The sequence below is a fragment of the Capra hircus genome, chromosome 21 (genome assembly GCF_001704415.2).
Source record: "Capra hircus breed San Clemente chromosome 21, ASM170441v1, whole genome shotgun sequence".
Taxonomy (NCBI): domain Eukaryota; kingdom Metazoa; phylum Chordata; class Mammalia; order Artiodactyla; family Bovidae; genus Capra; species Capra hircus.
The window spans coordinates 26,149,774-26,177,549 of NC_030828.1; the positions used below are offsets into that span (position 1 = coordinate 26,149,774).

The following is a 27,776-nucleotide window of genomic DNA, read 5'->3' on the forward strand; positions in this document are numbered from 1 at the left end:
CACTACATATGTCACAGGGACAGTATGACCAGATCAGAGGGCTTTTGAATGAATTTAGAAGAAGAGGGAGATGGAGTTTCTGGCGGTCTAGTGGTTAGGAATCCACGCTTTCATCACAGAGGGCTCAAGGAAATAAAATCCTACAAGCTCTGTGGTGTGGCCAAAAAAATAAATCAATGATAATTTTAAAAAAAGAAGAAGAGGGAGACAAAAACAGAAAACCAGTGAAAGCAGTTACTGTGGAAGACAGGTTCACGTATACAGAAAGAGCCATGTGATTTACATGAGACTATTATTTGAAAGATTTTACGTGGTATTGGAGAAGACTCTTGAGAGTCCCTTGGACAGAAAGAAAATCAAACCAGTCATTCCTAAAGGAAATCAATTCTGAATATTCATTGGAAGGACGGTTGTTGAAGCTGAAGCTCCAATACTTTGGCCACCTGATGCAAAGAGCTGACTCATTGCAAGAGACCCTGATGCTGGGCAAGATTGAGGGCAGAAGGAGAAGGGGGCAACAGAGGATGAGATGATTGGATGGAATCACTGACTCGATGGACATGAGTCTGAGAAAACTCCAGGAGATGGTGAAGGACAGGGAAGCCTGGCGTGCTGCAGTTCATAAGGTTGCAAAGAATTGGAAATGAGCTAGCAACGGAACAACAATCGCTAAGTTATGTCCAGTTCTTGTGACCCCACGGACTGTTACCTGCCAGGTTCCTTTGTCCATGGAATTTCCCAGGCAAAAACACTGGAATGGGTTAATATTTCCTTCCCCAGGGGATCTTCCCAGCCCAGGGATTGAACCTGAATCTCTAACGTCTAATGCCTAAAGAGTAGGCAGACTCTTTACCACTGAGCCACCTGGGAAGACTCGATATGGATCACAGTGGAGTGTAATAAATGCAACCTTGCAAGAACAGGGTGATTTGGTGTGACAGGAACTCAAGATAGGAATATGAAGATTCAAAAGCATATACACTTTTTAATTGACCGTTTATATGGGAAATTGGACTAGTGCTACAGACTCACAGAGCATGACCATAGACTGAGGGCCAGGAACTGCACCGGGCCCTGGAGATAGGATGATATTTGAGACAAACAGGGTTCCCACCCTCTTGGAGGTTCCAGGCTAGTGGGGCTGAAGGTAGAGAGGGTAGCGTATTTAAGGAATTGAAAGTAGATTCTCATGAGGTAGGGCATGATTAGAGACAACATTAGAGAAGATAAAGAACTCAAAGGCCATATGAAGGAGTTTAGACCTTACTCTCAAGCTAGAAGGCAAGGAGCTGCTACAGTCTCAGCCCCAGAGATGGCATCTTCCACCAAACTGTGAGCAGGCTCCCAGCTACTAACCTCATCTTCCTGAGATCCTAGATGGTTGACATCTGCCAGGAGGGTCACAGCCTGAGATCAGCTCTCCAGAGGAAACCTACAGCGGTGCTCTCGCAGCTCACATGGGAAACCGAGTGGTTGGGACTAGGGAGGTGATTAAGATGCTCGGCCCACCTGGGACAGTGCACTCACCAAGCACCTGGTTGCCTGAGCTGCTCTGACCTGGGAAGGGCAAAAACCACACACCCAACCCACAGAGACTGAACCAGACTGTATCTGAGAGTCTCCTGTGGAGGTACAGGTCAGCAGTGGCTACTGCAAGGGCTCTGGGTGCAGCAGACCTGGGTATGGCATAAGCCCTCTTGGAGGAGGTCAACATTAACCCCACCATCGAACCACTGAACTAACACAGGACTGACTCTTGGAGGGCATACACAAAACCTTGTGCACACCAGGACCCAGGAGAAAGGAGCAGTGATGCCACAAGAGGCTGGCCCAGAATGCCCACGAGTGTCCAGGAGTCTCCAGCGGAGGTGTGGGTCGGCAGTGGCCTGCTTCAGGGTCGGGGGCACTGAGTGTTGCAGTTGTGCCTGGGCCCTTTTGAAGGAGGTTGCCATTATCTTCATTACCTCCGTCATAGTTTGGCCTCAGGTCAAGCAACAGGGAGGGAACACAGCCCCACCCATCAACAGCAAATTGGACTAAAGATTTGCTGAGCATGGCCCGTAATCCAAGTCTATGCCCCAACCAGTAATGCTGAAGAAGCTGAAGTTGAACGGTTTTATGAAGACCTACAAGACCTTTTAGAACTAACACCCAAAATAGATGTCCTTTTCATTATAGGGGACTGGAATGCAAAAGTAGGAAGTCAAGAAACACCTGGAGTAACAGGCAAATTTGGCCTTGGAATGTGGAATGAAGCAGGGCAAAGACTAATAGAGTTTTGCCAAGAAAATGCACTGGTCATAGCAAACACCCTCTTCCAACAACACAAGAGAAGACTCTACACATGGACATCACCAGATGGTCAACATCGAAATCAGACTGATTATATTCTTTGCAGCCAAAGATGGAGAAGCTCTATACAGTCAACAAAAACAAGACCAGGAGCTGACTGTGGCTCAGATCATGAACTACTTATTGCCAAATTCAGAATGAAATTGAAGAAAGTAGGGAAAACCGCTACACCATTCAGGTATGACCTAAATCAAATCCCTTATGATTATACAGTGGAAGTGAGAAATAGATTTAAGGGCCTAGATCTGATCGATAGAGTGCCTGATGAACTATGGAATGAGATTCATGACATTGTACAGGAGACAGGGATCAAGACCATCCCCATGGAAAAGAAATGCAAAAAAGCAAAATGGCTGTCTGGGGAGGCCTTACAAATAGCTGCGAAAAAAGAGAAGTGAAAAGCAAAGGAGAAAAGGAAAGATATAAGCATCTGAATGCAGAGTTCCAAAGAATAGCAAGAAGAGATAAGAAAGTCTTCTTCAGCGATCAACGCAAAGAAATAGAGGAAAAGAACAGAATGGGAAAGACTAGAGATCTCTTCAAGAAAATTAGAGATACCAAGGGAACATTTCATGCAAAGATGGGCTCAATAAAGGACAGAAATGGTATGGACCTAACAGAAGCAGAAGATATTAAGAAGAGGTGGCAAGAATACACAGAAGAACTGTACAAAAAAGATCTTCACGACCAAGATAATCACGATGGTGTGATCACTCATCTAGAGCCAGACATCCTGGAATGTGAAGTCAAGTGGGCCTTAGAAAGCATCACTCTGAACAAAGCTAGTGGAGGTGATGGGATTCCAGTGGAGCTATTTCAAATCCTTGAAAGATGATGCTGTGACAGTGCTGCACTCAATATGCTAGCACATTTGGAAAACTCAGCAGTGGCCACAGGACTGGAAAAGGTCAGTTTTCATTCCAATCCCAAAGAAAGGCAATGCCAAAGAATGTTCCAACTACCACACAATTGCACTCATCTCACATGCTAGTAAAGTAATGTACAAAATTCTCTAAGCCAGGCTTCAACAATATGTGAACCGTGAACTTTCTGATGTTCAAGCTGGTTTTAGAAAAGGCAAAGGCACCAGAGACCAAATTGCCAACATCTGCTGGATCATGGAAAAAGCAAGAGAGTTCCAGAAAAACATCTATTTCTGCTTTCTTGACTATGCCAAAGCCTTTGACTGTGTGGACCATAAGAAACTGTGGAAAATTCTGAAAGAGATGGGAATACCAGACCACCTGACCTGCCTCTTGAGAAATCTGTATGCAGGTCAGGAAGTAACAGTTAGAACTGGACATGGAAGAACAGACAGGTTCCAAATAGGAAAAGGAGTGTGTCAAGGCTGTATATTGTCACCCTGCTTATTTAACTTATATGTACGTCATGAGAAACGCTGGACTGGAAGAAACACAAGCTGGAATCAAGATTGCCAGGAGAAATATCAATAACCTCAGATATGCAGATGACACCACCTTTATGGCAGAAAGTGAAGAGGAACTAAAAAGCCTCTTGATGAAAGTGAAAGAGGAGAGTGAAAAAGTTGGCTTAAAGCTCAACATTCAGAGAACGAAGATCATGGCATCTGGTCCCATCACTTCATGGCAAATAGATGGGGAAACATTGGAAACAGTGTCAGACTTTATTTTGGGGGGCTCCAAAATCACTGCAGATGGTGATTGCAGCCGTGAAATTAAAAGACGCTTACTCCTTGGAAGAAAAGTTATGACCAACCTAGATAGCATATTCAAAAGCAGAGACATTACTTTGCCAACAAAGGTCTGTCTAGTCAAGGCTATGGTTTTTCCAGTAGTCATGTATGGATGTGAGAGTTGGACTGTGAAGAGGGCTGAGCACTGAAGAATTGATGCTTTTGAACTGTGTTGTTGGAGAAGACTCTTGAGAGTCCCTTGGACTGCAAGGACATCCAACCAGTCCATTCTGAAGGAGATTAGCCCTGGGATTTCTTTGGAAGGAATGATGCTAAAGCTGAAACTCCAGTACTTTGGCCACCTCATGTGAAGTGTTGACTCATTGGAAAAGACTCTGATGCTGGGAGGGATTGGGGGCAGGAGGAGAAGGGGAAGACAGAGGATGAGATGGCTGGATGGCATCACTGACTTGATGGACGTGAGTCTGAGTGAATTCCAGGAGTTGGTGATGGACAGGGAGGCCTGGCGTGCTGCGATTCATGGGGTCGCAAGGAGTCAGACATGACTGAGGGACTGAACTGAACTGAGCATGGCCCCGTCCATCAGAACAAGATCCAGTTTCCCCGTCAGTCATCTCTCCCATCAGGAAGCTTTCATAAGCCTCTTATCCTTATTTATAGGAGGGCAGACAGAATGAAAATCACAGTCACAGAACACTTTCCAAACTGATCACACTGACCACAGCCTTGTCTAGCTCAGTGAAACTATGAGCCATGCCATGGAGGGCCACCCAAGACAGACAGGTCATGGTGGAGAGTTCTGACAAAACGTGGTCCATTGGAGAAGGGAATGGCAAACCATTTCACTATCTTGCCTTGACAACCGCATGAACAGTATGAAAAGGCAAAAAGGTGCTTGGCTGTAGCACCATCTTTTGAGAAACCTCTGCACCATGAGAGCAAAGTGGAGGAAGAAGAAAATGCGCAGGCTGAAGCGCAAAAGAAGAAAGACGAGGCAGAGGTCCAAGTAAACTTGCATCCCGTGGAAGCCACAGAAGCAGAATCAAGGGAAGCCAGAGGCCAGGGACGCTAGTACAAATTGTGGACTGCATGCCTGCTATCTAGAACTTCTCAATGGATCTGGAACATCTATGGCCATTCTGATTGCCTTGACCACCTTTGAGAGACCTACCTTGCTCATATCAAAGCTGTCCCTTTTGGTCCTTTGCCCTGGACCTGTGATAACTATAGACTAGTTCTCTTCTCAGTTGTGGCTGAATGTAACGTGTACAATAAATCATCTATTTTGCTGTCTTAGCTGAAGAAAAAAACAGAAAAGGCAAAAAGGTGTGACACTGAAAGATGAATTCCTCAAGTCAGTAGGAGCCCAATATGCTGCTGGAGATGAGTGGAGAAATAACTTCAGGAAGGATGAAGAGACGGAGCCAAAGCAAAAACAACACCCAGTTGTAGTTGTGACGGGTGATGGAAACCAAGTCCTATGCTGTAAAGAGCAATTTTGCATAGGAACCTGGAATGTTAGATCCATGAATCAATGCAAATTGAAAGTGGTCAAACAGGAGATGACAAGAGTGAACGTCGACATTTTAGGAATCAGTAAACTAAAATGGACTGGAATGGGTGAATTTAACTCAGATGAGCATTATATCTACCACTGTGGGCAAGAATCCCTTAGAAGAAACAGAGTAGCCATCACAGTCAACCAAAGAGTCTGAAATGCAGTACTTGGATGCAATCTCAAAAAGACAGAATGATCTCTGTTCACTTTCAAGGCAAACCATTCAATATCACAATAATCCAAGTCTATGCCCTGACCAGTAGTGTTGAAGAAGCTGAAGCTGAATTGTTTTACGAAGACCTACAAGACCTCCTAGAACTAACACTCCAAAAAGATATCCTTTTCATTATAGAGGACTGGAATACAAAAGTAGGAAGTCAAGAGCTACCTGGAGTAAAAGGCAAATTTGGCTCTGGAGTACAAAATGAAGCAGGTCAAAGGCTAACAAAGTTTTGCCAAGAGAATGCACTGGTCATAGCAAACACCCTCTTCCAACAACACAAGAGAAGACTCTACACATGGACATCACCAGATGGTCAATACTAAAATCAGATTGATTATATTCTTTGCAGCCAAAGATGGAGAAGCTCTAAAACAGTCAACGAAAACAAGACCGGGAGCTGACTGTGACTCAGATCATGAACTCCTTATTGCCAAATTCTGACTTAAATTGAAGAAAGTAAGGAAAACCACTAGACCATTTAGGTATGACCTAAATCAAATCCCTTACGATTATACAGTGGAAATGACAAATAGATTCAAGGGATTAGATCTGATAGACGAGTACCCGAAGAACTATAAACAGAAGTTCATGACGTTGTACAGGAGGCAGTGATCAAGACCATCCCCAAGAAAAAGAAATGCAAAAAGGCAAAATGGTTGTTTGAGGAGGCCCTACAAATAGCTGACAAAAGAAGAGAAGCTAAAGGCAAAGGAGAAAAGGAAAGATATACCCATCTGAATGCAGAGTTCCAAAGAATAGCAAGGAGAGATAAGAAAGCCTTCCTCAGCGATCAAGGTAAAGAAATAGAGGAAAACAATAAAATGGAAAAGACTAGAGATCTCTTCAAGAAAATCAGAGATACCAAGGGAACATATCATGCAAAGATGGGCACAATAAAGGACAGAAATGGTATGGACCTAATAGAAGCAGAAGATATTAAGAAGAGGTGACAAGAATATGTAGAAGAACTATACAAAAAAGATCTTCATGACCCAGATAACCACGATGGTGTGATCACTCACCTAGAGCCAGACATCCTGGAATGCAAAGTCAAGTGGGCCTTAGGAAGCATCACTACGAACAAAGCTAGTAGAGGTGATGGAATTCCAGTTAAGCTGTTTCAAATCCTAAAAGATGATGCTGTGAAAGTGCTGCACTCAATATGCCAGCAAATTTGGAAAACTCAGCAGTGGCCACAGGACTGGAAAAGGTCAGTTTTCATTCTAATCCCAAGGAAAGGCAATGCCAAAGAATGCTCAAACTACTGCACAATTGCACTCATCACACACGCTAGCAAAGTAATGCCCCAAATTCTCCAAGCCAGGCTTCAATAGTACATGACCTTGAACTTCCAGATGTTCAGGATGGATTTAGAAAAGGCAGAAGAACCAGAGATAAAATTGCCAACATCCATTAGATCATCGAAAAAGCAAGAGAGTTCCAGAAAAATATGTATTTCTGCTTCATTGACTGCACCAAAGCCTTTGACTGTGTGGATCACAATAAACTGTGGAAAATTCTTCAAGAGATGGGAATACCAGACCACCTGACCTGCTTCCTGAGAAATCTGTATGCAGGCCAAGAAGCAACAGTTAGAACTGGACTTGTAACAACAGACTGGTTCCTAATAGGGAAAGGAGTACATCAACGCTATATATTGTCACCTTTCTTATTTAACTTACGTGCAAAGTACATCATGTGAAATGCCAGGCTGCATAAAGCACAAGCTGGAATCAAGATTGCCAGGAGAAATATCAATAACCTCAGAGATGCAGATGCACCATCCTTATGGTAGAAAGTGAAGAACAGCTAAAGAGCCTTTGGATGAAAGTGAAAGAGGAGAGTGAAAAAGTTGGCTTAAAACTCAACATTCAGAAAACTAAGATCACAGCATCCAGTGCCATCACTTCATGGAAAATAGATGGGGAAACAATGGAAACAGTGAGAGACTTTCCTTTTTGGGCTCGAAAATGACTGCAGATGGTGACTGCAGCCATGAAATTAAAAGATGATTGCTCCTTGGAAGAAAAGCTATGATCAAGCTAGATAGCAGGCTAAAAAGCAGAGACATTACTTTAAAAACAAAGGTCTGTGTAGTCAAAGCTATGTTTTTTCCAGTAGTCATGTATGGATGTGAGAGTTGGACTATAAAGAAAGCAGAGTGCTGAAGAATTGATACTTTTGAACTGTGGTGTTGGAGAAGACTCTTAGAACCTTAAACACCAAGGAGATCCACCCAGTCAATCCTAAAAGAAATCAGTCCTGAATATTCATTGGAAGGATTGATGCTGAAGCTGAAACTCCAATACTTTCGCCACCTGATGTGAAGAACCGACTCACTGGAAAAAACTGATTCTGGGAAAGATTGAAGGTGAGAGGAGAAGGGGACAAGAGAGGATGTGATGGTTGGATGGCATCACTGATGCAATGGACATTAGTTTGAGTAGGCTGCCGGAGTTGGTGATGGACAGGGAAACCTGGCATGCTGCAGTCCTTGGGGTTGCAAAGCGTTAGACACGACTGACCGCCTGAACTAAACTGAACTCATGTCAAGGGGATATCACCAAAAGTTCAAAGCAGGGATATGACATGATCAAATTTTATATGGGACAAGAAATGAAGCAGAGGCTAGAAGCTGAGATGGCAGCTAGGCAAGAAAGGATTATAGCCTGGGTTCACAAGCTGGAATCAAGATTGCCAGAAGAAATATCAATAACCTCAGATATGCAGATGATGCCATCCTTATGGCAGAAAATGAAGAAGAACTAAAAAGCCTCTTGATGAGAGTGAAAGAGGAGGGTGAAAAAGTTGGCTTAAAACTCAACATTCAGAAAATGAAGATCATGGGATCTGGTCCCATCACTTCATGGCAAATAGATGGGAAAACAGTGTCAGGCTTTATTTTTTTGGTCTCCAAAATCACTGCAGATGGTGACTGCAGCCATGAAATTAAAAGATGCTTACTCCTTGGAAGGAAAGTTATGACCAACCTAGATAGCATATTCGAAAGCAGAGACATTACTTTGCCGACTAAGGTCTGTCTAGTCAAGGCTATGGTTTTTCCTGTGGTCATGTATGGATGTCAGAGTTGGACTGTGAAGAAAGCTGAGCACCAAAGAATTGATGGTTCTGAACTGTGGTGTTGGAGAAGACTCTTGAGAGTCCCTTGGACTGCAAGGAGATCCAAACAGTCCATTCTGAAGGAGATCAGTCCTGGGATTTTTTTGGAAGGAATGATGCTAAAGCTGAAACTCTAGTACTTTGGCCACCTCATGTGAAGAGTTGACTCATTGGAAAAGACTCTGATGCTGGGAGGGATTGAGGGCAGGAGGAGAAGGGGAAGACAGAGGATGAGATGGCTGGATGGCATCACTGACTCGATGGATGTGAGTCTGAGTGAACTCTGGGAGTTGGTGATGGACAGGGAGGCCTGGTGTGCTGCGATTCATGGGGTCGCAAAGAGTCGGACACAACTGAGCAACTGAACTGAACTGAACTAAGGTGGGGCTAGTGAGAAATTAGATTCGGCAATACCCAGGTCAGTTACAAATAGAAAGTGAAAAAGAAGAAGGAATCAAAGAAAATACATAATTTCTGGCTCTGGCTTCTTGCCTGTGCCATTCACGATGTTGAGAATATAAGAGGAGTACTGGCTCAGTGGAGTGGGGGCCTGGGGAAAAACTGAGCTCAGTTGTGGACACGTTGACTGGAAAGGCTCTATGGATCAATCAGATGGAGATGTTTGGAAGGCAAGGGAAAGAGCAGTTTAAAGATGTGAGGTGAGCAGTGGACTAGTGTTCAAGACTATCCAGAGAGAAAGAAGCTGCCAGAATGATAGTATGCATTTGCCTATGTCTGTGAAAGAGAATTGGAAGCAGATTGCACAGTAGGGACCTTTTTAAAAAAAGTTCTGTTTTGGCTGTGTTGTCTTAGTTGCAGCATGAAGGAACTTTAGTTGCAATGCACCTCTCTAACTGTGGCACACAGGCTTCAGAGCACTCAAGTTCAGTTCCCCACCCCCCACCATCTGGGATCTTAGTTTCCTGACCAGGAACTAAACCTGGGACCTTTGCACTGCAGGGCAGATTCTTAACCTCTGGACCACCACGGAAGTCTCAAGTAGGTACCTATTTTAATATTAATTCTATTCATACTCATTCCACAACATTTTTTGCTTTAATTTTTAAAAATTTTATTAATTTATTTCTTTATTTTTGCACCATGCCAGCATGTGAGAACTTTCCCAGGGATCAAACCTGTGCCCTTGCAGTAAGAGCACAGATTGTTAACCACCGGACCACCAGGGAAGTCCCAACCTTTCTGTTCTTTTCTTTCTTTTTTTTTTTTTTAATAAATAAATCTATAAGGGTTCAGTGTTCTGGAGGTTTTAGTCTGCCAAATTAAGAACATAATTGCCTTCTTGGGGGACATTGCAGACATCAAGAGCTAAACGGAGAATGGGGATGTCTATCAGTATTTCAACGAAAGTTGATATCATTATTATAAATATTGGTGTCCCAGTTATTGATGGAGAAATGATGGACCTTAAAAGTGTATATCCCTGGCTCTTTATTTTTCTTTCTCTTCTACTCAGGTTGGGGAAAATCTTTTCCTAGCATTTTCACTCACATAGATTTTCAGAGACCCAAGAAACTGCAGACGATCTAGCCTCTCTCTCTTTTTTTTCAGTTGCAGCATCCTAACCACTGGACCATCAGGGAAGTCCCTCCAGTCTCTCTTAGAACTGCCAATTGGTGATAAGTTCACATGCTGTAAAGACAAGACACAGAGCTCGGGTCAAGAAATTCTCTTGACGTATCAAGACTCTTAAGAATGCATCTCATGGTCTCCTGGGTTTAAGCTGTATCTCAGAAATTAGTGGCATGCAAATTATTTGACTTGGCTGTTTGCACGAAATGTCCTTGCCATACTTCAGGGCATACCAGATACAATCATACCATAATTACAGGGGAGCTCTGGGGACTGGCTTCAATTAACCAAGCTGCTTCTCAGTTATCATTATATTATCCATATTTATAGCATTTGACATTTCCACAGTGCTCTTTAATCATATTGCATGTGGGTTGCCTTAATCTAAATCTTTCCGCATACTTGGGATGCTGGCTGTTCCTGTTCTCTGTATCTTCCAGATGGAGAAAGTAGGCAAGGACCAGTATCCAGTGATAGAACCAGAGAGCTGCAGCCTCAGGTCTTCTGGGCAGGCCAGTGGTGGTTATGCATTTATTCTGAACTTCAGAGGCCTGCTGGATAAGGTCGGGTAGGTCAGTGGGATGATAAGACACTGAACTAAAGGCAAAGACACTGTCTTTATTTTTAAAATACTGATTTCTATGTATGTATTTGATCGTGGTGGGTCTCTGTTGCTGCAGACTGGCTTTCTCTAGTTGGGGCGAGCAGGGGCTCTGCTCTAGCTTCAGTGCACAGACTCCTCATCGCTGTGGCCTTTCTTGTAGCAGAGCGTGGGCTCTAGTGCGTAGGCTTCGGGAGTTGTAGTACATGGGCTCAGTGTGTGGTTCAGAGGCTCTAGAATACAGGCCCAGTGGTTGCGGCACACGGGCTTCCTTGCTCCATGGCACGCAGGATTTTCCCAGACCAGGGGTGGAACTGGTGTCTCTTGCATTCCAAGGCAGATTCTTAACCACCGGACCACCAGGGAAGCCCAAAGACATGGTCTTTAGTCCAAAGGTCTGAGGACTGGACTTGCCTGGAGCAATGCGATCTTTAAAGCTGAGTGTCCTAGCAACCACTGTTCTATCAAGACAAGAGTTGTAGGGTTTCTGCTACTGCCAAATTGAGTTAACTCCAACTTCTGTGGGTCTAAAGGTTCTCTAGTCTCTCTTGGTTGGACAGTTTAGCTTGGGCAGGGCAGAGAGGGTTGTCTGAAATGGAGATACCAAATATAGGACCCCACCCTCTTCTGCTTGCTGCTTCCTCCCATAGCTTGAGCCTGGACTCTAACTGCAGAGATTCTGACAAAGTCTTCTATCTGTTCATGAACGGATAACATTATCACTCCGATCTGCATGCAGCAGCCCCACAGAAAACATCGACACTACTCACAGCACACAGTTGTCACATGGAGTTTGACGTGCATACTTTTGCATGTAGATCTATGATTGTCTTTGGCCAGTTTCCTCCAGATCCATCTAGAAATGACTTCCCTCTGTCATTCCACATCAGATTCACAAAGAAGACAACCACTCCTCTCAACTCTCCAGCATTTCTCTCTTTCACTGTAAATCACAAATCTCTCATCTAAGTTTATGGATATAGAAATCATTTGATTACAGGGATGAATTTGTTAGAAAGATTTTTTTGCACTGAATGTGAAACCAAATGAATGTTAAAGTGAGTGATTTCCCCACACACCCCCCCCCCGATTTATTTAACATTATGCTTAAGTTTTGTTTTCTCTCACTAGATGAGTAATTTTAAAGAAGAATAACCTGTCTGAGATTCCTTCCTAAAGCTCAGTGTTTGATCAGGCACTACAGGCTCATTTTATAAAGGCATTACTCAGTCAAGTGTTTTTTTTTTTCAGTGAATGGCTTTCCCAGAACCTAACCAGGTCCTCACTTGACCTATAGTCATACATTGTCACACACTCCAAGGCCATGTTCCAAACCTCAGCATTCTTTATTTTCTTTATTTTTAATTGGAGGATAATTGCTTTACAATGTTGTTTTGGTTTCTGCTGTACAATAAGGTGAATCAGCTATAAGTATACATATATCCCCTCCCTCGAGTCTCCATCCCACCCCCAGCTTTCCTTGTTAACCCATTGAATCCTTTGGAGGAAGATAACCACCAGCAAAACTTACTGACCAGCTGAAGAACTCCTTCAACCCGTCTATTCATGACCTCACACTCTTCACGTAAATACATTTCCTCTCTCATTTACAGCTGATCTTGCAGGTGAAATATCCTTGGTCAAGCCTGGTCCTCTCTTTGTGTTCTTGATTCTCCTCTGCACTCAACCTCCTTTTCTAGTAGTCATGTACGGATGTGAGAGTTGGACCATTAAGAAGGCTGAGCGCCGAAGAATTGATGCTTTTGAACTGTGGTGTTGGAGAAGACTCTTGAGAGTCCCCTGGACTGCAAGGAAATCAAACCAAGCACTCCTAAAGGAAATCGGTGCTGAATATTCATTGGAAGGACTGTTGTTGAAGCTGAAGCTCCAATACTTTGGCCACCTGATGTGAAGAGCTAACTCATTGGAAAAGACCCTGCTGCTGGAAAAGATTGAAGGTAGGAGAAGAAGGGGACAACAGAGGATGAGATGGTTGGATGGTATCACCGACTTGATGGACATAAGTTTGAGCAAGCTCCGGGAAATAGTGGAGGACAGGGAAGCCTAGGGTGCTGCAGTTCATGGGGTCACAAAGAGTTGGGACACAACTGAGCAGCTGAACAACAAAGACTGCGTCACAGACCAACTTCTCCTTCTGTCCAATTTGATGTCCTTCACAGTTCTTGATTCCAAGTGCTCTCTCTGACAAACTTCCCACATGTGAACCTCAACTCACAGTCAGCTTCCCAGGCAACACAACCTGTGGCAAGTCCTTATTTACTGGCTAGCATGGAGGTAGGGCTTTATAAATGGTAATTCTCTCCCTCCAGAGGCTGATTGACTTCCTGGGTTGCAACTACAATTGCCTGTCCCTATATATTCAAGATATTTTCTCTTGCTCAAAAGTCACCTTCCTGGGTACTTCCTTAGCAGCCTGGTGACTAAGACTCTGTGTTTTCACTGCTGAGGGCCTGGGTTCAATTCTTGGTTGGGAAACTAAGATTCCACAAGCAGTGTGGTAAGACAAAAAAAAAAAAAAAGCCACCTCCTCCCTGAAGTCTTTCCTGATTGCCTGCTTCATGGGGGTGGAGTTTGCTTGCTTCCCTGTTGATTCACAGCATTTTCTATTTGCCCCTATTAGCACTTGCCTCACTGGGCTGGCACAGAACAGGAACTGAATGGATGCTGAGTGACTAAGCGAGTTCTGCCTGTCCAACAGGACATTCCCCTGTTGTCAGAAACCAGGGCCACCCACTTGGAGCCCATCCCAGACTGGAGAATGTGTATCATTTATGGTTTCTAGGCCCTGTCTCCACTTTTTTATTATGTCTCTCTAAATCCATTTATCTAATGAATACAAAGTTCCAGTTTTGTTAGAAGCCATGGTGTGGAATGAGTACAGGTATCTGGTAAGATGGTTCTTTGGGACACTATTCCACCACCCTCTTGGTCTGTTGGCTTTCAAAATAAAGTTGTTCCTTGCCCCTACAACTCATCTCTCGATTTATTAGCCTTTCAGGTGGCAAGCTGCATGAGCTTGGGCTCGGTAACAAAAACAGTTTTTAAAGTGGTTAGATCTTGACATCCCAGCTCTTTACTGATCTACATGGCAGAGTAGAGGCTCAGTAATATTTTGCTAAACATTTGTTCTAACCAGGAAAGTGAAAGTGAATGTGTTAGTCATTCAGTAAGTAGTGTCTGACTCTTTGCAACCCCATGGACTGTATAGCCTTCCAGGCTCCTCTGTCCGTGGAATTCTCCAGGCAAGGTTACTGGAGTGGGTAGCCATTCCCTTCTCTAGGGGATCTTGCTGACCCAGGGATCAAACCCAGGGTCTTTTGCATTGCAGGAAGATTCTTTACTGTCTAACCAGGAAAGAGGGTTAGCAAGTGGGCACAGCAGAGAGATAATACATATGATGAAGGTTGCATATTAAGGTTTCAATGAGAAGATTATTGACATGACTCACTGTCCATAAGACCAAGGTCAGGGAAATTCTCAGTGGTTAGGACTCTGCACTTCCACTGCTAGGGGCCTAGGTTCAATCCCTGATTGGGGAACTAAGATCCCTCATGCTGCAAAGCCAAAAGAAAGAAGAAAAAAAAAAGAGAGGACCAAGGTCAGGACAAGCATTCTCAGTTCAGTTCAGTTCAGTTGCTCAGTCGTGTCCGACTCTTTGTGACCCCATGAATCGCAGCACGCCAGGCCTTCCTGTCCATCACCAACTCCCGGAGTTCACTCAAACTCATGTCCATCGAGTCAGTGATGCCATCCAGCCATCTCATCCTCTGTCTTCCCCTTCTCCTCCTGCCCCCAATCCCTCCCAGCATCAGAGTCTTTTCCAATGAGTCAACTCTTTGCATGAGGTGGCCAAAGTATTGCAGTTTCAGCTTCAGCATCAGTCCTTCCAATGAACACTCAGGACTAATCTCCTTTAGGATGGACTGGTTGGATCTCCCTGCAGTCCAAGGGACTCTCAAGAGTCTTCTCCAACACCACAGTTCAAAAGCATCGATTCTTCGGCACTAGCTTTCTTCACAGTCCAGCTCTCACATCCATACATGACCACTGGAAAAACCATAGCCTTGACTAGACGGACCTTTGTTGGCAAAGTAATGTCTCTGCTTTTGAATATGCTATCTAGGTTGGTCATAACTTTCCTTCCAAGGAGTAAGCATCTTTTAATTTCATGGCTGCAATCACCATCTGCAGTGATTTTGGAACACATAGGCTGTCCAATCAAAGGAGTGGGTAACAAGAGAATTTGCAAGAGTTTCAATGAGAGGAAAGAAGAGAGGTGACAGAATAGAAAATTGTAATCAGAAAAGGGAATTATAACTTGCAGGGAATGACACAGTCCATATGATAACAAGGTTCAGGTAGTGACAAAGTTTGCGTATAGTTCAGAGGAGAAGAAATGAAAACATCAAGAGGTGTGAGGCAACAGAGAATTGTAAAGTCAGGCTCTTTACCCGGTGGGGCCTCACTGAGAGAAATGACTGCCTCATTTTTAAGGAAAGGAAGGTAGAGAAGGGAGGAGAAGGAGAAGGTAAGCACACTGTGAAAAACAAAAAACAAAACAAAACACGCCCAGCAGAACAGCACATTCCTGCGCTAGGAAAGTAGCAACATCGTGAAAGCCCAGGCAGCCAGACACTATAGACTCCAAGAGAAAAGAGGATGGTCCTTGAGGGTGGGGTGTGAGCTATTTTGTTAATCTTTGCATTTCCTGCAGAAACCACCACACTTCTGGCACATAGTAAGTCTTGGTAGAGCTTTGCTCAACTCAGTTATGGTAAAATTACTTCATCCTCATGTGAATGAGAAATTATCTTTGGGAAGTTAATTTTTGAAGAATCTCCAAGTATACAGAAGAACATCTTCATTATTCTAAAACACTTTCTTTCCTCTTTTTTTTTGTTTGGTTGATAATAACGTATTCATTTTATTTTATTTTTTTTATTTTTTTATTATTTTTTTTTTTCGTATTCATTTTAAATTATAAAATAATATACACCTAGAACTTAAAGAATATGCTCAGAAACAACCAACGAAACCCAAACCCTCAAAATCTCTTTCATCAGTGATTTTTTTTTTTCTGGGTTTAAACTTTTAAAGTATATTTATTGATACATGTTGTACATATTTTGTGTTGTTTTCACTAGACATACTGAATATTTTCCTATGATAACAAATATGGCTCTTTCATCTCAGTTTTAATGGCACATATTGGTCTATTGTCTGGATGTGCTATCATTTTCTTTCTTAGACTCTGATGTTTTCAACTTTTTGTTTTGCTTTGTTTGCCACTACAAACTGTACTGTTACAAACATCCTAGTACTTAAAATCTATGTGCAAAATGGATGATTTCCTTAGGCTAAATTTCAACTTGAATTACTTGATTACAAGTTCGACATATTTTAAGTCTTCTGATATATATTGTGAAGTTTCTTTCCAGAAGGTTTTCCCAATTAGTATTTCCACCAGAAAGTTCTATCTGAGAGTGCTTACTTTTCTAAATCATGTCTAACAGAGCCCTAGTGGTTTTTATTCCATTAAAAAAAACTGGGGTCAGTGCAAGAAAGTTGAAAATAAATTTTTAAAATTTGCTTTTAAAACTGAATCTAAACTTTTTCTCACAAACTGATTGGTTATTTGTACTCCTTTTTATAAAATGCTTGTTCATATATTTTATCCATTTTCCCCATTGGCTTGTTTTTCTTTTTAAATGAATTGATGGTAAATAGTTTGGCCTAGAGATTCTCAAAATCCTAAAAATTAAAAAAAAATGTACATTTTTTATTATGGAAAAGTTTTAATACATACAAGAGTAGAGAAAATTGCATATGAAACTCCCATGAAACCCCCCATCAACTCAAGGCCCAGATTCAACAATTATCAAGTCCTTATTAATCAATCTTGTTCCCTTTTTTTGGCAGCAAGTCCTCAACATCATCTCATTTCATCTATAAATTAATTTCAGTATATAGAAGATTGAAAATTATGTGGTCAAATCACTAACTTTTTCCTATGTGGTTTCTGCCTTTGGTATTTTGCTCAAAGATATATACATCTTTATCTATATTTTCCAGCTGTCTTTTGGTTTCCTTTAAAAAAAATCTTTGATTCTTTTAATCTATCAGAATTGAACTTTATCTTTTTTCAAATACGTAGCTAATTGCTGAAATAAGTTAGTATAATCCTACCAATTTGAAACATCAAATTTATTACGTGTGAAATATTCAGACAGCTAGATCTGTCTGCTCTTATGCCAATATTACTGTTTTTTGAGTATGTCCTTAACATTCATTATTGTAAATTCCCTGGAATAACACTACAGATCAATCATTCATGGACAGTTTTCATGTGCAGCTATCTGAACTTCAAAAAAAAAAAAAAAACCCTTAAAATCGAAGCTGTATTGTTGATTATCACCACAAAACTAAATTTGCAAGCTCAGCATATAAAAGGCTGTGACTTCTCACTTCCCATTTAAAAAAAAATCACTTCTATAACCTATTACATGTTTGCACATGAAACAAGCATTTAGAGATTATTAGAAATTGAATTCCAATAACCAGTTAAGTCTGTTTAGAGTTCCTATTATGTGCTAGGACATAAGGTTTTATGCTGATTGCGCAGGGGAAACAAGTTCTTATCTTCAAGCAGCTCATCAAGTCCAAATTCTGAGATAGATTTTGGGGACTCTGGCCCTCCCATTAAGAATCCGTGAATAGGAGAAGACTAGTAAGTAATGTAGCTCTGAGGACATAATCATCCCTGTGAAGAACGGAACTGTGAAAGCACCTATCTGTGGGTGGTTGGTGTTTGATTTCTCTCAATCCTTATTTCTCTGGTGCTTTCTCAGCATTTCATGGGTCTCTGAGCTCTCCCCAGCTGGGGCTCCAGTGACCTCATTTACAACACTCTTGATAAGAGCCCTCAGGCTGAGAGGTTCTGGGAAAAAGATACTTCACCTCCAAAAGCTTTCAGTTGAATGGCAGGCCCTTACCCTAATGAGCACTGGCTCAGATTTCCCAGAATGGCCGCAAATGTCAACTACGCTATCTTCAAAATTATCGGCTTGATTTTTTTCACTTTTCCAAAGGATTTGTTTAATAGATAACTTCTCAAAAATCTACCCCATCTTTAGTCATACTTTAATAATTTTTTTAAATGGAGGAAAAAGCAGCCATAGCTATTCCACTGTTACCAACAAAATAGTCTTTGACTTTATTGAGAAAGCAGTTAAGAACAATGTTTGGATTTTTCATTTCTGTTTCCTGAATCAGATTTCTAACTATTGCATTAGGCTACAGGTAACAAAATACTCAACTATAATAGAGTTACATAAAGTGACTTATTGTTCTCATTTAACAAAAAGCTCAGGGACTTCCCTGGTGGTCCAGTGGTTAAGACTTCAGCCTTCCAATGCAGGAGGTGCAGGTTTAGCCCCTGGTTGGGGAACTAAGATCCCACATGCCTTGTGGACAAAAACCCAAAATACAAAAGAGAAGCAATATTGTAACACATTCAGTAAAGACTTAAAGTAAAAAGCCCAGGTGAAGGCAAAGCTGGGCAGTTGTTCAGCAATGTCCTGAAGGGCCTAGACTTTTCTCTTTCTACTCCACCATCTTCAACTGTGAAATTCACCCTCACTGTGGCAAGGTGGCTCTCATAGCTCTAGTAATAATAATGCCAGCAACCCAAGTGGGAATTAAGGGACAGGAAAAGAGACACATTCCAGATGAGTTAGGTTCTGTTAAGTCTTTCTAGAAGCTCTGAAAAACACATCACTTAAAGACTATTGGTCAGAACTGTGTCCTGTGGCCATCTTCACAGCAGGGGAGGCCAGGTGACTATGTGTCTTAATTGGGAGCATTGTTGCCCAGAACAAACCCGATCACTGTTATCAATAGTAAGAAATATTAATGGGGAGAATACCACAACTCCTTAGCCAGTGGACATGTGTAGTCTATTCCTAGGGGGATGCTGGCATGGACTTGGGCTTCTTTGTGTCTTTCTCAAAGCCTGTACTCTGACAATACTGTCTGAAAGAGAAGGAATAACCTTGGTCTTGATGCATTCACTAAATCACTCACTCATTCTTTAATTGATGATTTAATTAATATTTGATGAGCATCTTCTTTAAACGAGGCATGGAGGAAATGATCAAAACAGACATCATCCTAGCCTTCACAGAGCATTCAGTCCTAAATTTAAAGAAAGAAAAATAAAACAGGGCACTCTTTTTTTTCCCCCTCTAATTTGGTCATGTTGCTCAGCTTGTGGATTGAACCTGGGCCCTGCAGTGAAAGTACCAAGTCCTAACTACTGGACCACCAGGGAATTCCCAGGGGTCGATGTAGCTTCGATCTCTCTTTACCTTCCACTGAAACAACCATGTGCTTCAGTTTTGAAGCATAAATATCCTCTGATGGTCAGTGAAAAATGCTGACACAAGTGGGGTGATCTTGAGCAACTCAGAATCAGGCAGACTAATCCGGAAGAAAAACTCAATGTGCAAAAAGCCAATATTAACAATAGAGACCAGCGCATTTAACTACTTGGAATAGTGCTCAGTTTACCTACCCAGAATGGCTTAGCAGGATTATTCCGTGTAGCAAATCGTTCAGTGAGCTTGTTGAGGGCAGGAGGAGCTGTCTTAGCCACTTCTGCATTCTGCAGATCGACTCAGTGACCAACTCATGTAAGTACTTAGTAACTATGTCTGCTGACCCAGAGTTGAAGCTTTACCTTTCTCTACTAAAATGCAGGAAGAGCCAAACAGACATTCTTTAAGATCAAAGTGATCAGTTAGTAATCCCTGACCTTTGAAAATATATTTGCAAATATATAGGGCGAATTTATTCTTCCTGGGCTGCATGTTGAAGCTCTGCAACCAGTAAGCCAAGGCAGGCTGCCACCTTTGTCGTGGGTGTGAGAGGTGTGGCAGAGGTTATTAAACTCTCCCTCCTGCGGAGGGGCATTGTGTTGAGGGGCTACATAAATTTGACTATGACTAGAAGAGGCATGAGGTGAGAAAGTTTTGGGGGCTCTATTCTACAGCATACACAAAAACTTTGGCTTGGGGTAAAACTTCACCAAGTGTGAATAACTTAAAAATAGACTTCAAATACATAGTCTGAACCGTCTTGTCAACCAGATTTTCTTTAGCTAACTTTTGGATAGCTCAAAAACGTCTAAAAACCACTTTTGTGAAGACAGTCTTTTGAAGCCAGGTCCGAAAGGTTACTGGAATCAGTATGGGCAAATTCATTTAAAAGAGGGTCTCAATTTAATATTCCCACAAACCTAAACCAACATACCATCCAGGGAAATAAATACTCTTTGAATCCACCTCTGTGTAATCTTCTAAGAGGATGAAAATAAAAACCAGGCTTTTATTTACTTATGTGGAGAAGGAAATGGCAGCCCACTCCAGTAGTCTTGCCTGGAGAATTCCATGGATGGAGGAGCCTGGTAGGCTACAGTCCATGTGGTCACAGGGAGTTGGACACGACTGAGTGACTTCACTTTCTCTCTTTCTATAGTTTCTTTTGGGGAGGGAAATGGCAACCCACTTCGGTGTTCTTGCCTGGAGAGTCCCATGGACGGAGGGGCCTGGTGGGCTGTGGTCTATGGGGTTGCAAAGAGTCGGACACGACTAAGCAACTAACACATGTATTTATTGATATTACACTGCATGACACTCCACAAATCCTTTAGGAATATAAATAAATATTTCTCTTTTTGCCTGGGAGCAAGTAGGATCTTAGCTCCCCAACCAGTGATTGAACCTGCACCCCATCCCACCCCCCCGCCCTGCCTTAACCACTGGACCACCAGGAAAGTCCTCCAAATTCTATTCTAATCTTGGAAAGATTAGGGAGTGACACACTTGGCTAATCATCTTAACTTCCCACAGAAATATCACCACTAAATCAGGATTCAAAACCATTTCCTTGGCTTTTGGTTTGTTCTCTCTCTTTTTTTAAAAATTCACAGGGAAAGTGTTCTGAATCTTCTGCCAATACTCTAATTACATTATAAGGTGTTTGAAAGCCTGGACTGTCTTCTCTTTATAGCTTCAGCCCAAAAGTTCTAACATCTCAGGTACTGTGAGCATAAGAAACATTACATCAATAGATGCTGAATACAAACAGTGTTTTTGTATCCAGTAGCAAGTTATACACCTTTTTAAAAAGGGAAACCTAACCTTCAGAAGATAAAAATTTGGTTTTGGGACCTTCCCTGGGGTCACAGAGTCCAACACAACTGAGTGACAACAATTGGTGGTTCAGTGGTTAAGAGTCCTCAATTACAATGCAGGAAGTCTCACCCCTGATTGAGGAAGTAAATACCACATGCTTCAGCTAGCTAAATAAATTAAAAGAAAGAAAGAAAGAGAAGAATTGGTTTTGGGTGAAAGGTCACCAAGTGTGAAGAACTTTAAAATAGACTTCAAAGATTTAATCTGAACAAACTTTGCTAACCAAGTTTTCTTTAGCCAATTTCTTGGATAGTTTCAACAACATTTAAAATTTATTTTAGTGAACAAATAATCTTTTCAAACCTGGTCCTGAAGGTTACTGAAATCAGGATGGGCAAATTCATTTAGATGAGGGTGCTCAAAAATAACACCTTCCACAAAAGCCAGGAGGAAAGCTTAAATTCTCCTGGACATCTGTGAGTTAACACAAGAGACCCAGAGTGGTGATGCTGCCAATTTCCTTGTCTGTAGCTGCCCTGTTGGCAATCAGGAAGGGTATCTCCTGTCAATTCCTGAAAGGGAATTCAGCTGCCAAATCAGGAGGAAAAAGGAAGTTGTGGAAGGCTCTGTGAAATTGGCACCAGAGCCTACTCAGTTTCAAGGCACGGAGAGTAATATTTGAAAAAAAAAATCACTTAAAGGTGAATGCCAAGATTACAAAGGATTTAAATCATTGTAAAATCTTTCCTGATTAAGACCATTAAAATGGATTCCAGAAACAAGTCTAGAGGACCTAGGGCTGTAAAGGACACCCAGTTACCACTAGAAAATCTGCTGCCCTTGAGATGAGAAACGACAGTGGCAACGTAGCATAATACTAAATATACAGAGTGGCCCTGTTATAATAGCTGACTTTTATGGATACAGGGATTTACTGAAGGCCCAGTCATGCCCCTAGGAGAGTAATACTGTGGCTGTAGTTTAGTTGGTAAGTTGCGTCTGACTCTTTGTGACCCTATGGACTGGGGCCCGCCAGGCTCCTCTGATTCTCCAGGCACGAATACTAGAGTGGGCTGCCATTTCCTACTCCAGGCTATCTTCCCCACCCAGGGATCAAACCTGGGTCTCTGCACTGGCAGGCGAATCCTTTACACTGAGCCACCAGGGAAGCTCAATGCTGTAGCTACATAGGCAGAAAAAACTCCTGTAACAGGGAGATGCAGCGATCCATCGGCGCTCTGTCCTACACCACCAGTTCGCCTGATGGTCCTGAGACTTCGGGAAGAGCCAGCTCAGAAAGCACCAATGGACACAAAGAGCCAAGAATTTCAGGTTCAAGTCTCTTTCATTCGTTAATTCTTCAACAAATCCCCAAGAATCTCCACGCATGAGAAAACTTGGATTTAGGGAAGGGAATTCCTGGGAGTGGGGAGAGAGAGGGGAAGAGTCCGATTCGGGAGTATACCTGCTCCCCTTCCTTTGTCCCCACCCTCCACCGTCCCCCGATCGGCCCACGTGCCCCCATGCCAAACCCGGAGCGCTCCGCTGCTCCGGGCCTCTGCGCTCCCGGAAAGGCCCTGTCGGCCTCGGGTCTTGCTTCCCAGGGGGCAAAGGTGCCCGCGTCCCCTCGCGAAACCCCTCTGGGGATCTACCCACCTGCCCCTGCATACAGGCCCTAAGCCGGGGCGCCCCCCCTGCTCCGGGCGCCTGGGCGTCCCGGGGAGGAGGACGCGCTTCCGAGGCCAGAGCAGGTGCCCGCGCCCCCGCGCGCGGAGCCGGGGTAGGCGGCCGGGCAGCCCCGCCCAGACGCCGGCCCGGCCCGGCCCGGGTCCCGGCGGGGGCGCGGGCCCGCGGTAACCCGGAAGAGGCGGCGGCGGCGGCGGGCGTGCGGGAGCCAGGGGGCGGGGGAGGGGCGGGGGCGGCGCGCTCCAGCCGGCAGGGCCGCCGCCGCCGGCTTTGTGTGCCGCGCGCGGGCCCGGGACGCCCGCGCCTCTCCCGGCCCGCGGGGCCGCTGCTGACCCGCCCCGGCTCCAGCGCCGCGCCCGCCGGGCCGGCCCCGCCTCCCCCTTGCGCCTCCCCGCCCCCTCCTCCAGCCGCCGGGCGGGCGGGCCGCAGCCGCCCTCCGCTCGCCCGCTCCTCGCCGCGCGCCCGCCCGCCCTCGCTCCCCAGCCGGCCTGCCTGCCTGCCTGCCTGCCTGCCTGCCTGCCTGCCGGCGGCGGCGGCGGCGCGCTCCAGCCGCCCCGATGCCCGAGCCAGGCCCCAGGATGAACGGCTTCTCGCTGGGCGAGCTGTGCTGGCTCTTCTGCTGCCCGCCCTGCCCGAGCCGCATCGCCGCCAAGCTGGCCTTCCTGCCGCCCGAGCCCACCTACACGGTGCTGGCGCCGGAGCAGCGCGGCCCCGGCACGCCCGCTCCGGCCTCGGCCGCTTCCGCCTCCTCCGCCTCCGCCGCGGCCCAGCCGGCGCCGCAGCAGCCCGAGGAGGGGGGCGCGGGGCCCGGCGCGTGCAGCCTGCACCTGAGCGAGCGCGCCGACTGGCAGTACTCGCAGCGCGAGCTGGACGCCGTCGAGGTCTTCTTCTCGCGCACCGCCCGGGACAACCGGCTAGGCTGCATGTTCGTGCGCTGCGCACCCTCCAGCCGCTACACGCTGCTTTTCTCGCACGGCAACGCGGTGGACCTGGGCCAGATGTGCAGCTTCTACATCGGCCTGGGCTCGCGCATCAACTGCAACATCTTCTCCTACGACTACTCCGGCTACGGCGTCAGCTCCGGCAAGCCCTCCGAGAAGAACCTCTACGCCGACATCGACGCCGCGTGGCAGGCGCTGCGCACCCGGTGAGCCCGGCGAGGATCGCCAGGCCTGGCCGGCCGCTGCTAGGGGGCCGGGCTGGCATCCCCTGGGGGCCTCTGGGGCGGCCTGAGGGGAGAGGGACCCTCCTTCGGGGCTGTGGGCGAACAGAGATCCCCTCCCCCCCACCCCGGGCACACACACACACACCCCTCCACGGCCGTGGTGGCTTCTCTTTTCTTTTCCATCCCTGGCTTTCTTTCACCCCCTTCAAGAACCCCGCCAGCCCTCTGGTTCCTGGAGAGTTCAGATTCGCAGGATTTTGCCTGCTTTGGCACGCCTGGGTGCCCCCGATCTCCCCGGCTGGGTCTTTTGTGGTTCTGGGCACCACAAGTGGCAGTGTGGGCATGCTTAAATACGGGGCAGAGACAACTTGGTTCGCGTAGAGTTTGTGTGAGCCGGCGGCCAGAGGCTGGAGGGCCTCAGGGTGAAGTGACCTTGGGCAAGGCGCATGAGCTCAAACCTCTTGTTTCCTTCCTTGTAAAGTTAGGGGGCGCGGCGGGACGGCTTCCAAAATACGTTCCGGTTGTAAAGTGCTCAGCGGGGCCACGTCCGGGCGGCCTTGGAGGGAGCTGGAAGGTCGGGTGGTGTGAAGTTGGACTTCTGGGGCTGAGTAGCTGGCAAGGCGATCAGGAAGTTTAGCTGGTGGTGGTGAGCCTGGAATCTTTATCAGAAACTTTAAAAACAACAACAACCCCAAGAGGAGTTCGAATCTTGTGCTTAAAGGGCTTGGGGAATCTCTTGACCTTGAATTAGCATTCACAAGAGGACTAGGAAGTGTTTACTGACAGAGTCTTTTATGGGCAAGGCACAAACTGGGGGCTTGGTTTTGGGGCTAGACATGGTAAGACCAGCAAACCAAACTTGAGTTTTAGTCTCTAGTTACCCAAAAGTCACGTAAGTGGGCAAGTGACGTCCACCTGTTTGTGCTCCAGTCTGGGTATCTGTGACTTCACCCCAGCCATCTAGTAGCAGGATGGTGAAAACACCTGAGGTCATGTCTTCTCTGACATCGGATTGCTTCAGATGAAAGAGCCCCCAGAATAGGTATAATTGGCACTGTTAAGCTACTGACAGGTGTAGTCTTTATCTAAAATGTGTTTGCCTGGCACTTGCAGACTGCCAACGTTAGTGATTTTTGTCCTCATTCTTGTTCATGCATATGTTCATAAATTATTCTGTGCCTTTCTGGGAAAATGGCCTATCCAACAGGAAAATACTTAGGATTTCATACGTTGCTTATTCACATTATTCTCTGCAAGTCTTGAAGGACTTCGTTTGGATGAAGCTTTCTGAAAGTGGTTTAGGCTGAGGTTGTACAATTCTTGAGACCCCCATGGACTGTAGCCCACCAGGCACCTCTGTCTATGGGAGTCTCCAGGCAAGAATACTGGAGTGAGTGGGTAGCCATTTTCTTCTCCAGAGGATCTGCCTAATCCAGTGATTACATCTTTGTCTCCTGCACTGGCAGGTGGGTTCTTTACTGCTGAGCCACCAGGGAAGCCCCTGAGTCAGAATCTACAAGTAGTTAAAAAGTCACCTGTTTCAATAAAGAGTTTCACATATATGCTTGTCACACACGATCTAGTAGCTGCTGTCGGTCAAGGTATTAAAATTAAGGGTTGGCATTAGATCTTCTTAAAGTGAAACATAATCCCACCTTGAGTAGGTTATTTGGTGAAATTTCTGTAGAACACTGTTCCTATATGTAAGTGTCTAGATTAGAATGAAATCTTTTTCAGACATGAGGCAAATCCTTTGCCCTGAATACGCAGGTGTGTCTGTGTTACAAGATACATGAGATATAATTATTTCCCGGAGACGTGTGTCATATGTAATTTAATTATGGGCATGGCTTTGGGTAAGGTTAAATTTTGAATTGTGTGATGGGGTGATGTTAGTGGTGAAGAACCTGCCTGCCAGTGTAGGAGACATAAGAGATATAGGTTCAATCCCTGTGTCGCTGGAGGAGGGCGTGGTAAGCCACTCCAGTGTTCTTTCCTGGAGAATCCCATGGACAGAGGAGCCTGGTGGGCTATGGTTCATAGGGTCCCAGAGAATCAAACACAACTGAAGTAATTTAGCACACACAGACACACAGCACAAAGCTGAGCACATAGCTCACCTTTGCTCGGAATTTAGTTTTATGCCAGAACTCACATCAAGGTTGTTGATTTACTCACCTATTAAATAGTTTAGAACGTAAAGGCTAAATGACAGTCTTAGGATTTGAAGAAACCTTACACACCTTGTGCTTTTCAAACTTTTTTGATTGTGACCCCACAAGAAGGAACACATTTTATGTTTTGTATCTAGATCCAGCACACATACACAGTTCAGTTCAGTCGCTCAGTCGTGTCCGACTCTGCGACCCCATGGATCGCAGCACGCCAGGCCTCCCTGTCCACCACCATCTCCCGGAGTTCACCCAAACTCTTGTCCATCGAGTACGTGATGCCATCCAGCCATCTCATCCTCGGTTGTCCCCTTCTCCTCCTGCCCCCAATCCCTCCCAGCATCAGAGTCTTTTCCAATGAGTCAACTCTTCGCATGAAGTGGCCAAAGTATTGGAGTTTCAGCTTTAGCATCATTCCTTCCAAAGAACACCCGGGACTGATCTCCTTCAGAATGGACTGGTTGGATGTCCTTGCAATCCAAGGGACTCTCAAGAGTCTTCTCCAACGCCACAGTTCAAAAGCATCAATTCTTCTGTGCTCTATATATCTGAAGCAAATGTCTCGCAAAGCAGTAGTTTTGCCTGTGAGCACTACACATGTAGACTATGTTTTGTTTTCTTTTTCTTTTTTTAAGAAAGAAAAAGAATGCAGGCTGGAAAGGACTAAGTTAATTTACCTTCTCATTTATGGACACTGTCCTTATGCACCCTCATTTGACAGAGGTTCAAGGAAGATCAAGAAGGTCTCCTGATTGCTAGTTTAGGACTGTTTCCACATTACCATGCAGTCTGATTTATCAGATTTCTCTAGAGGTGCATATACATGTCTCAGTTATTTTAGTAGGCTAGAAGTTACTTGACTCTGAAGCTAAGCAATCCCTGAACAGCCTTTCCCCTTGGTCTGCTGTCTGTAGGTTTCTGTTCTACTTTGCCTGGAAGATGCCCTCTTCTCCACCCATTTATGACTGTTGAGGTCATGGCCCCAGCAGTAGTACCTCCCACCACATATACCCATTGTTCTGTGGCTGATTAGCTCAGGTCCCCTTTTCTTTCTTAAAATGTTACTTATTTATTTTATTTTTGGCTATGCTGGGTCTTTGTTGCTGTGTGGGCCTTTCTCTAGTTGCGGTGTGCGGGCTTCTCATTGTGATGGCTTCTCTTGCTGCAGCTCCTAGGCTCTTGAGCACAGGCTCAGTAGTTGTGGCGCATGGGCTTAGTTGCTCCACGTCATGTGGGATCTTCCTGGATCAGACACTGAACCAGTGTCTCCTGCATTGGCAAGCAGATTCTTTGTCAATGAGCCAGCAGGGAAGCCCCTCAGGTCCCCTTTTCTACTCCCAGTCTTCATGCCTTCCTTGGGGAACTTTCTGTTTTCTAATCCAATGAACCAGGCTGCTCAGAACTCTGATTGGAAAGCCAAC

General features: G+C 44.8%; 1 protein-coding gene across 1 annotated transcript in view; it reads left to right on the top strand.

Annotated features, from left to right (window-relative positions):
- ABHD17C (abhydrolase domain containing 17C) overlaps window positions 23,447-27,776 on the top strand; it is a 56,966-nt gene continuing 52,636 nt past the window's right edge. Inside the window, exon 1 of the mRNA XM_018066399.1 lies at window positions 23,447-24,166. Within this exon, the coding sequence (XP_017921888.1) occupies window positions 23,577-24,166 (590 nt within the window). The 5' untranslated portion in view covers window positions 23,447-23,576. The remainder of the gene's footprint in view (window positions 24,167-27,776) is intronic.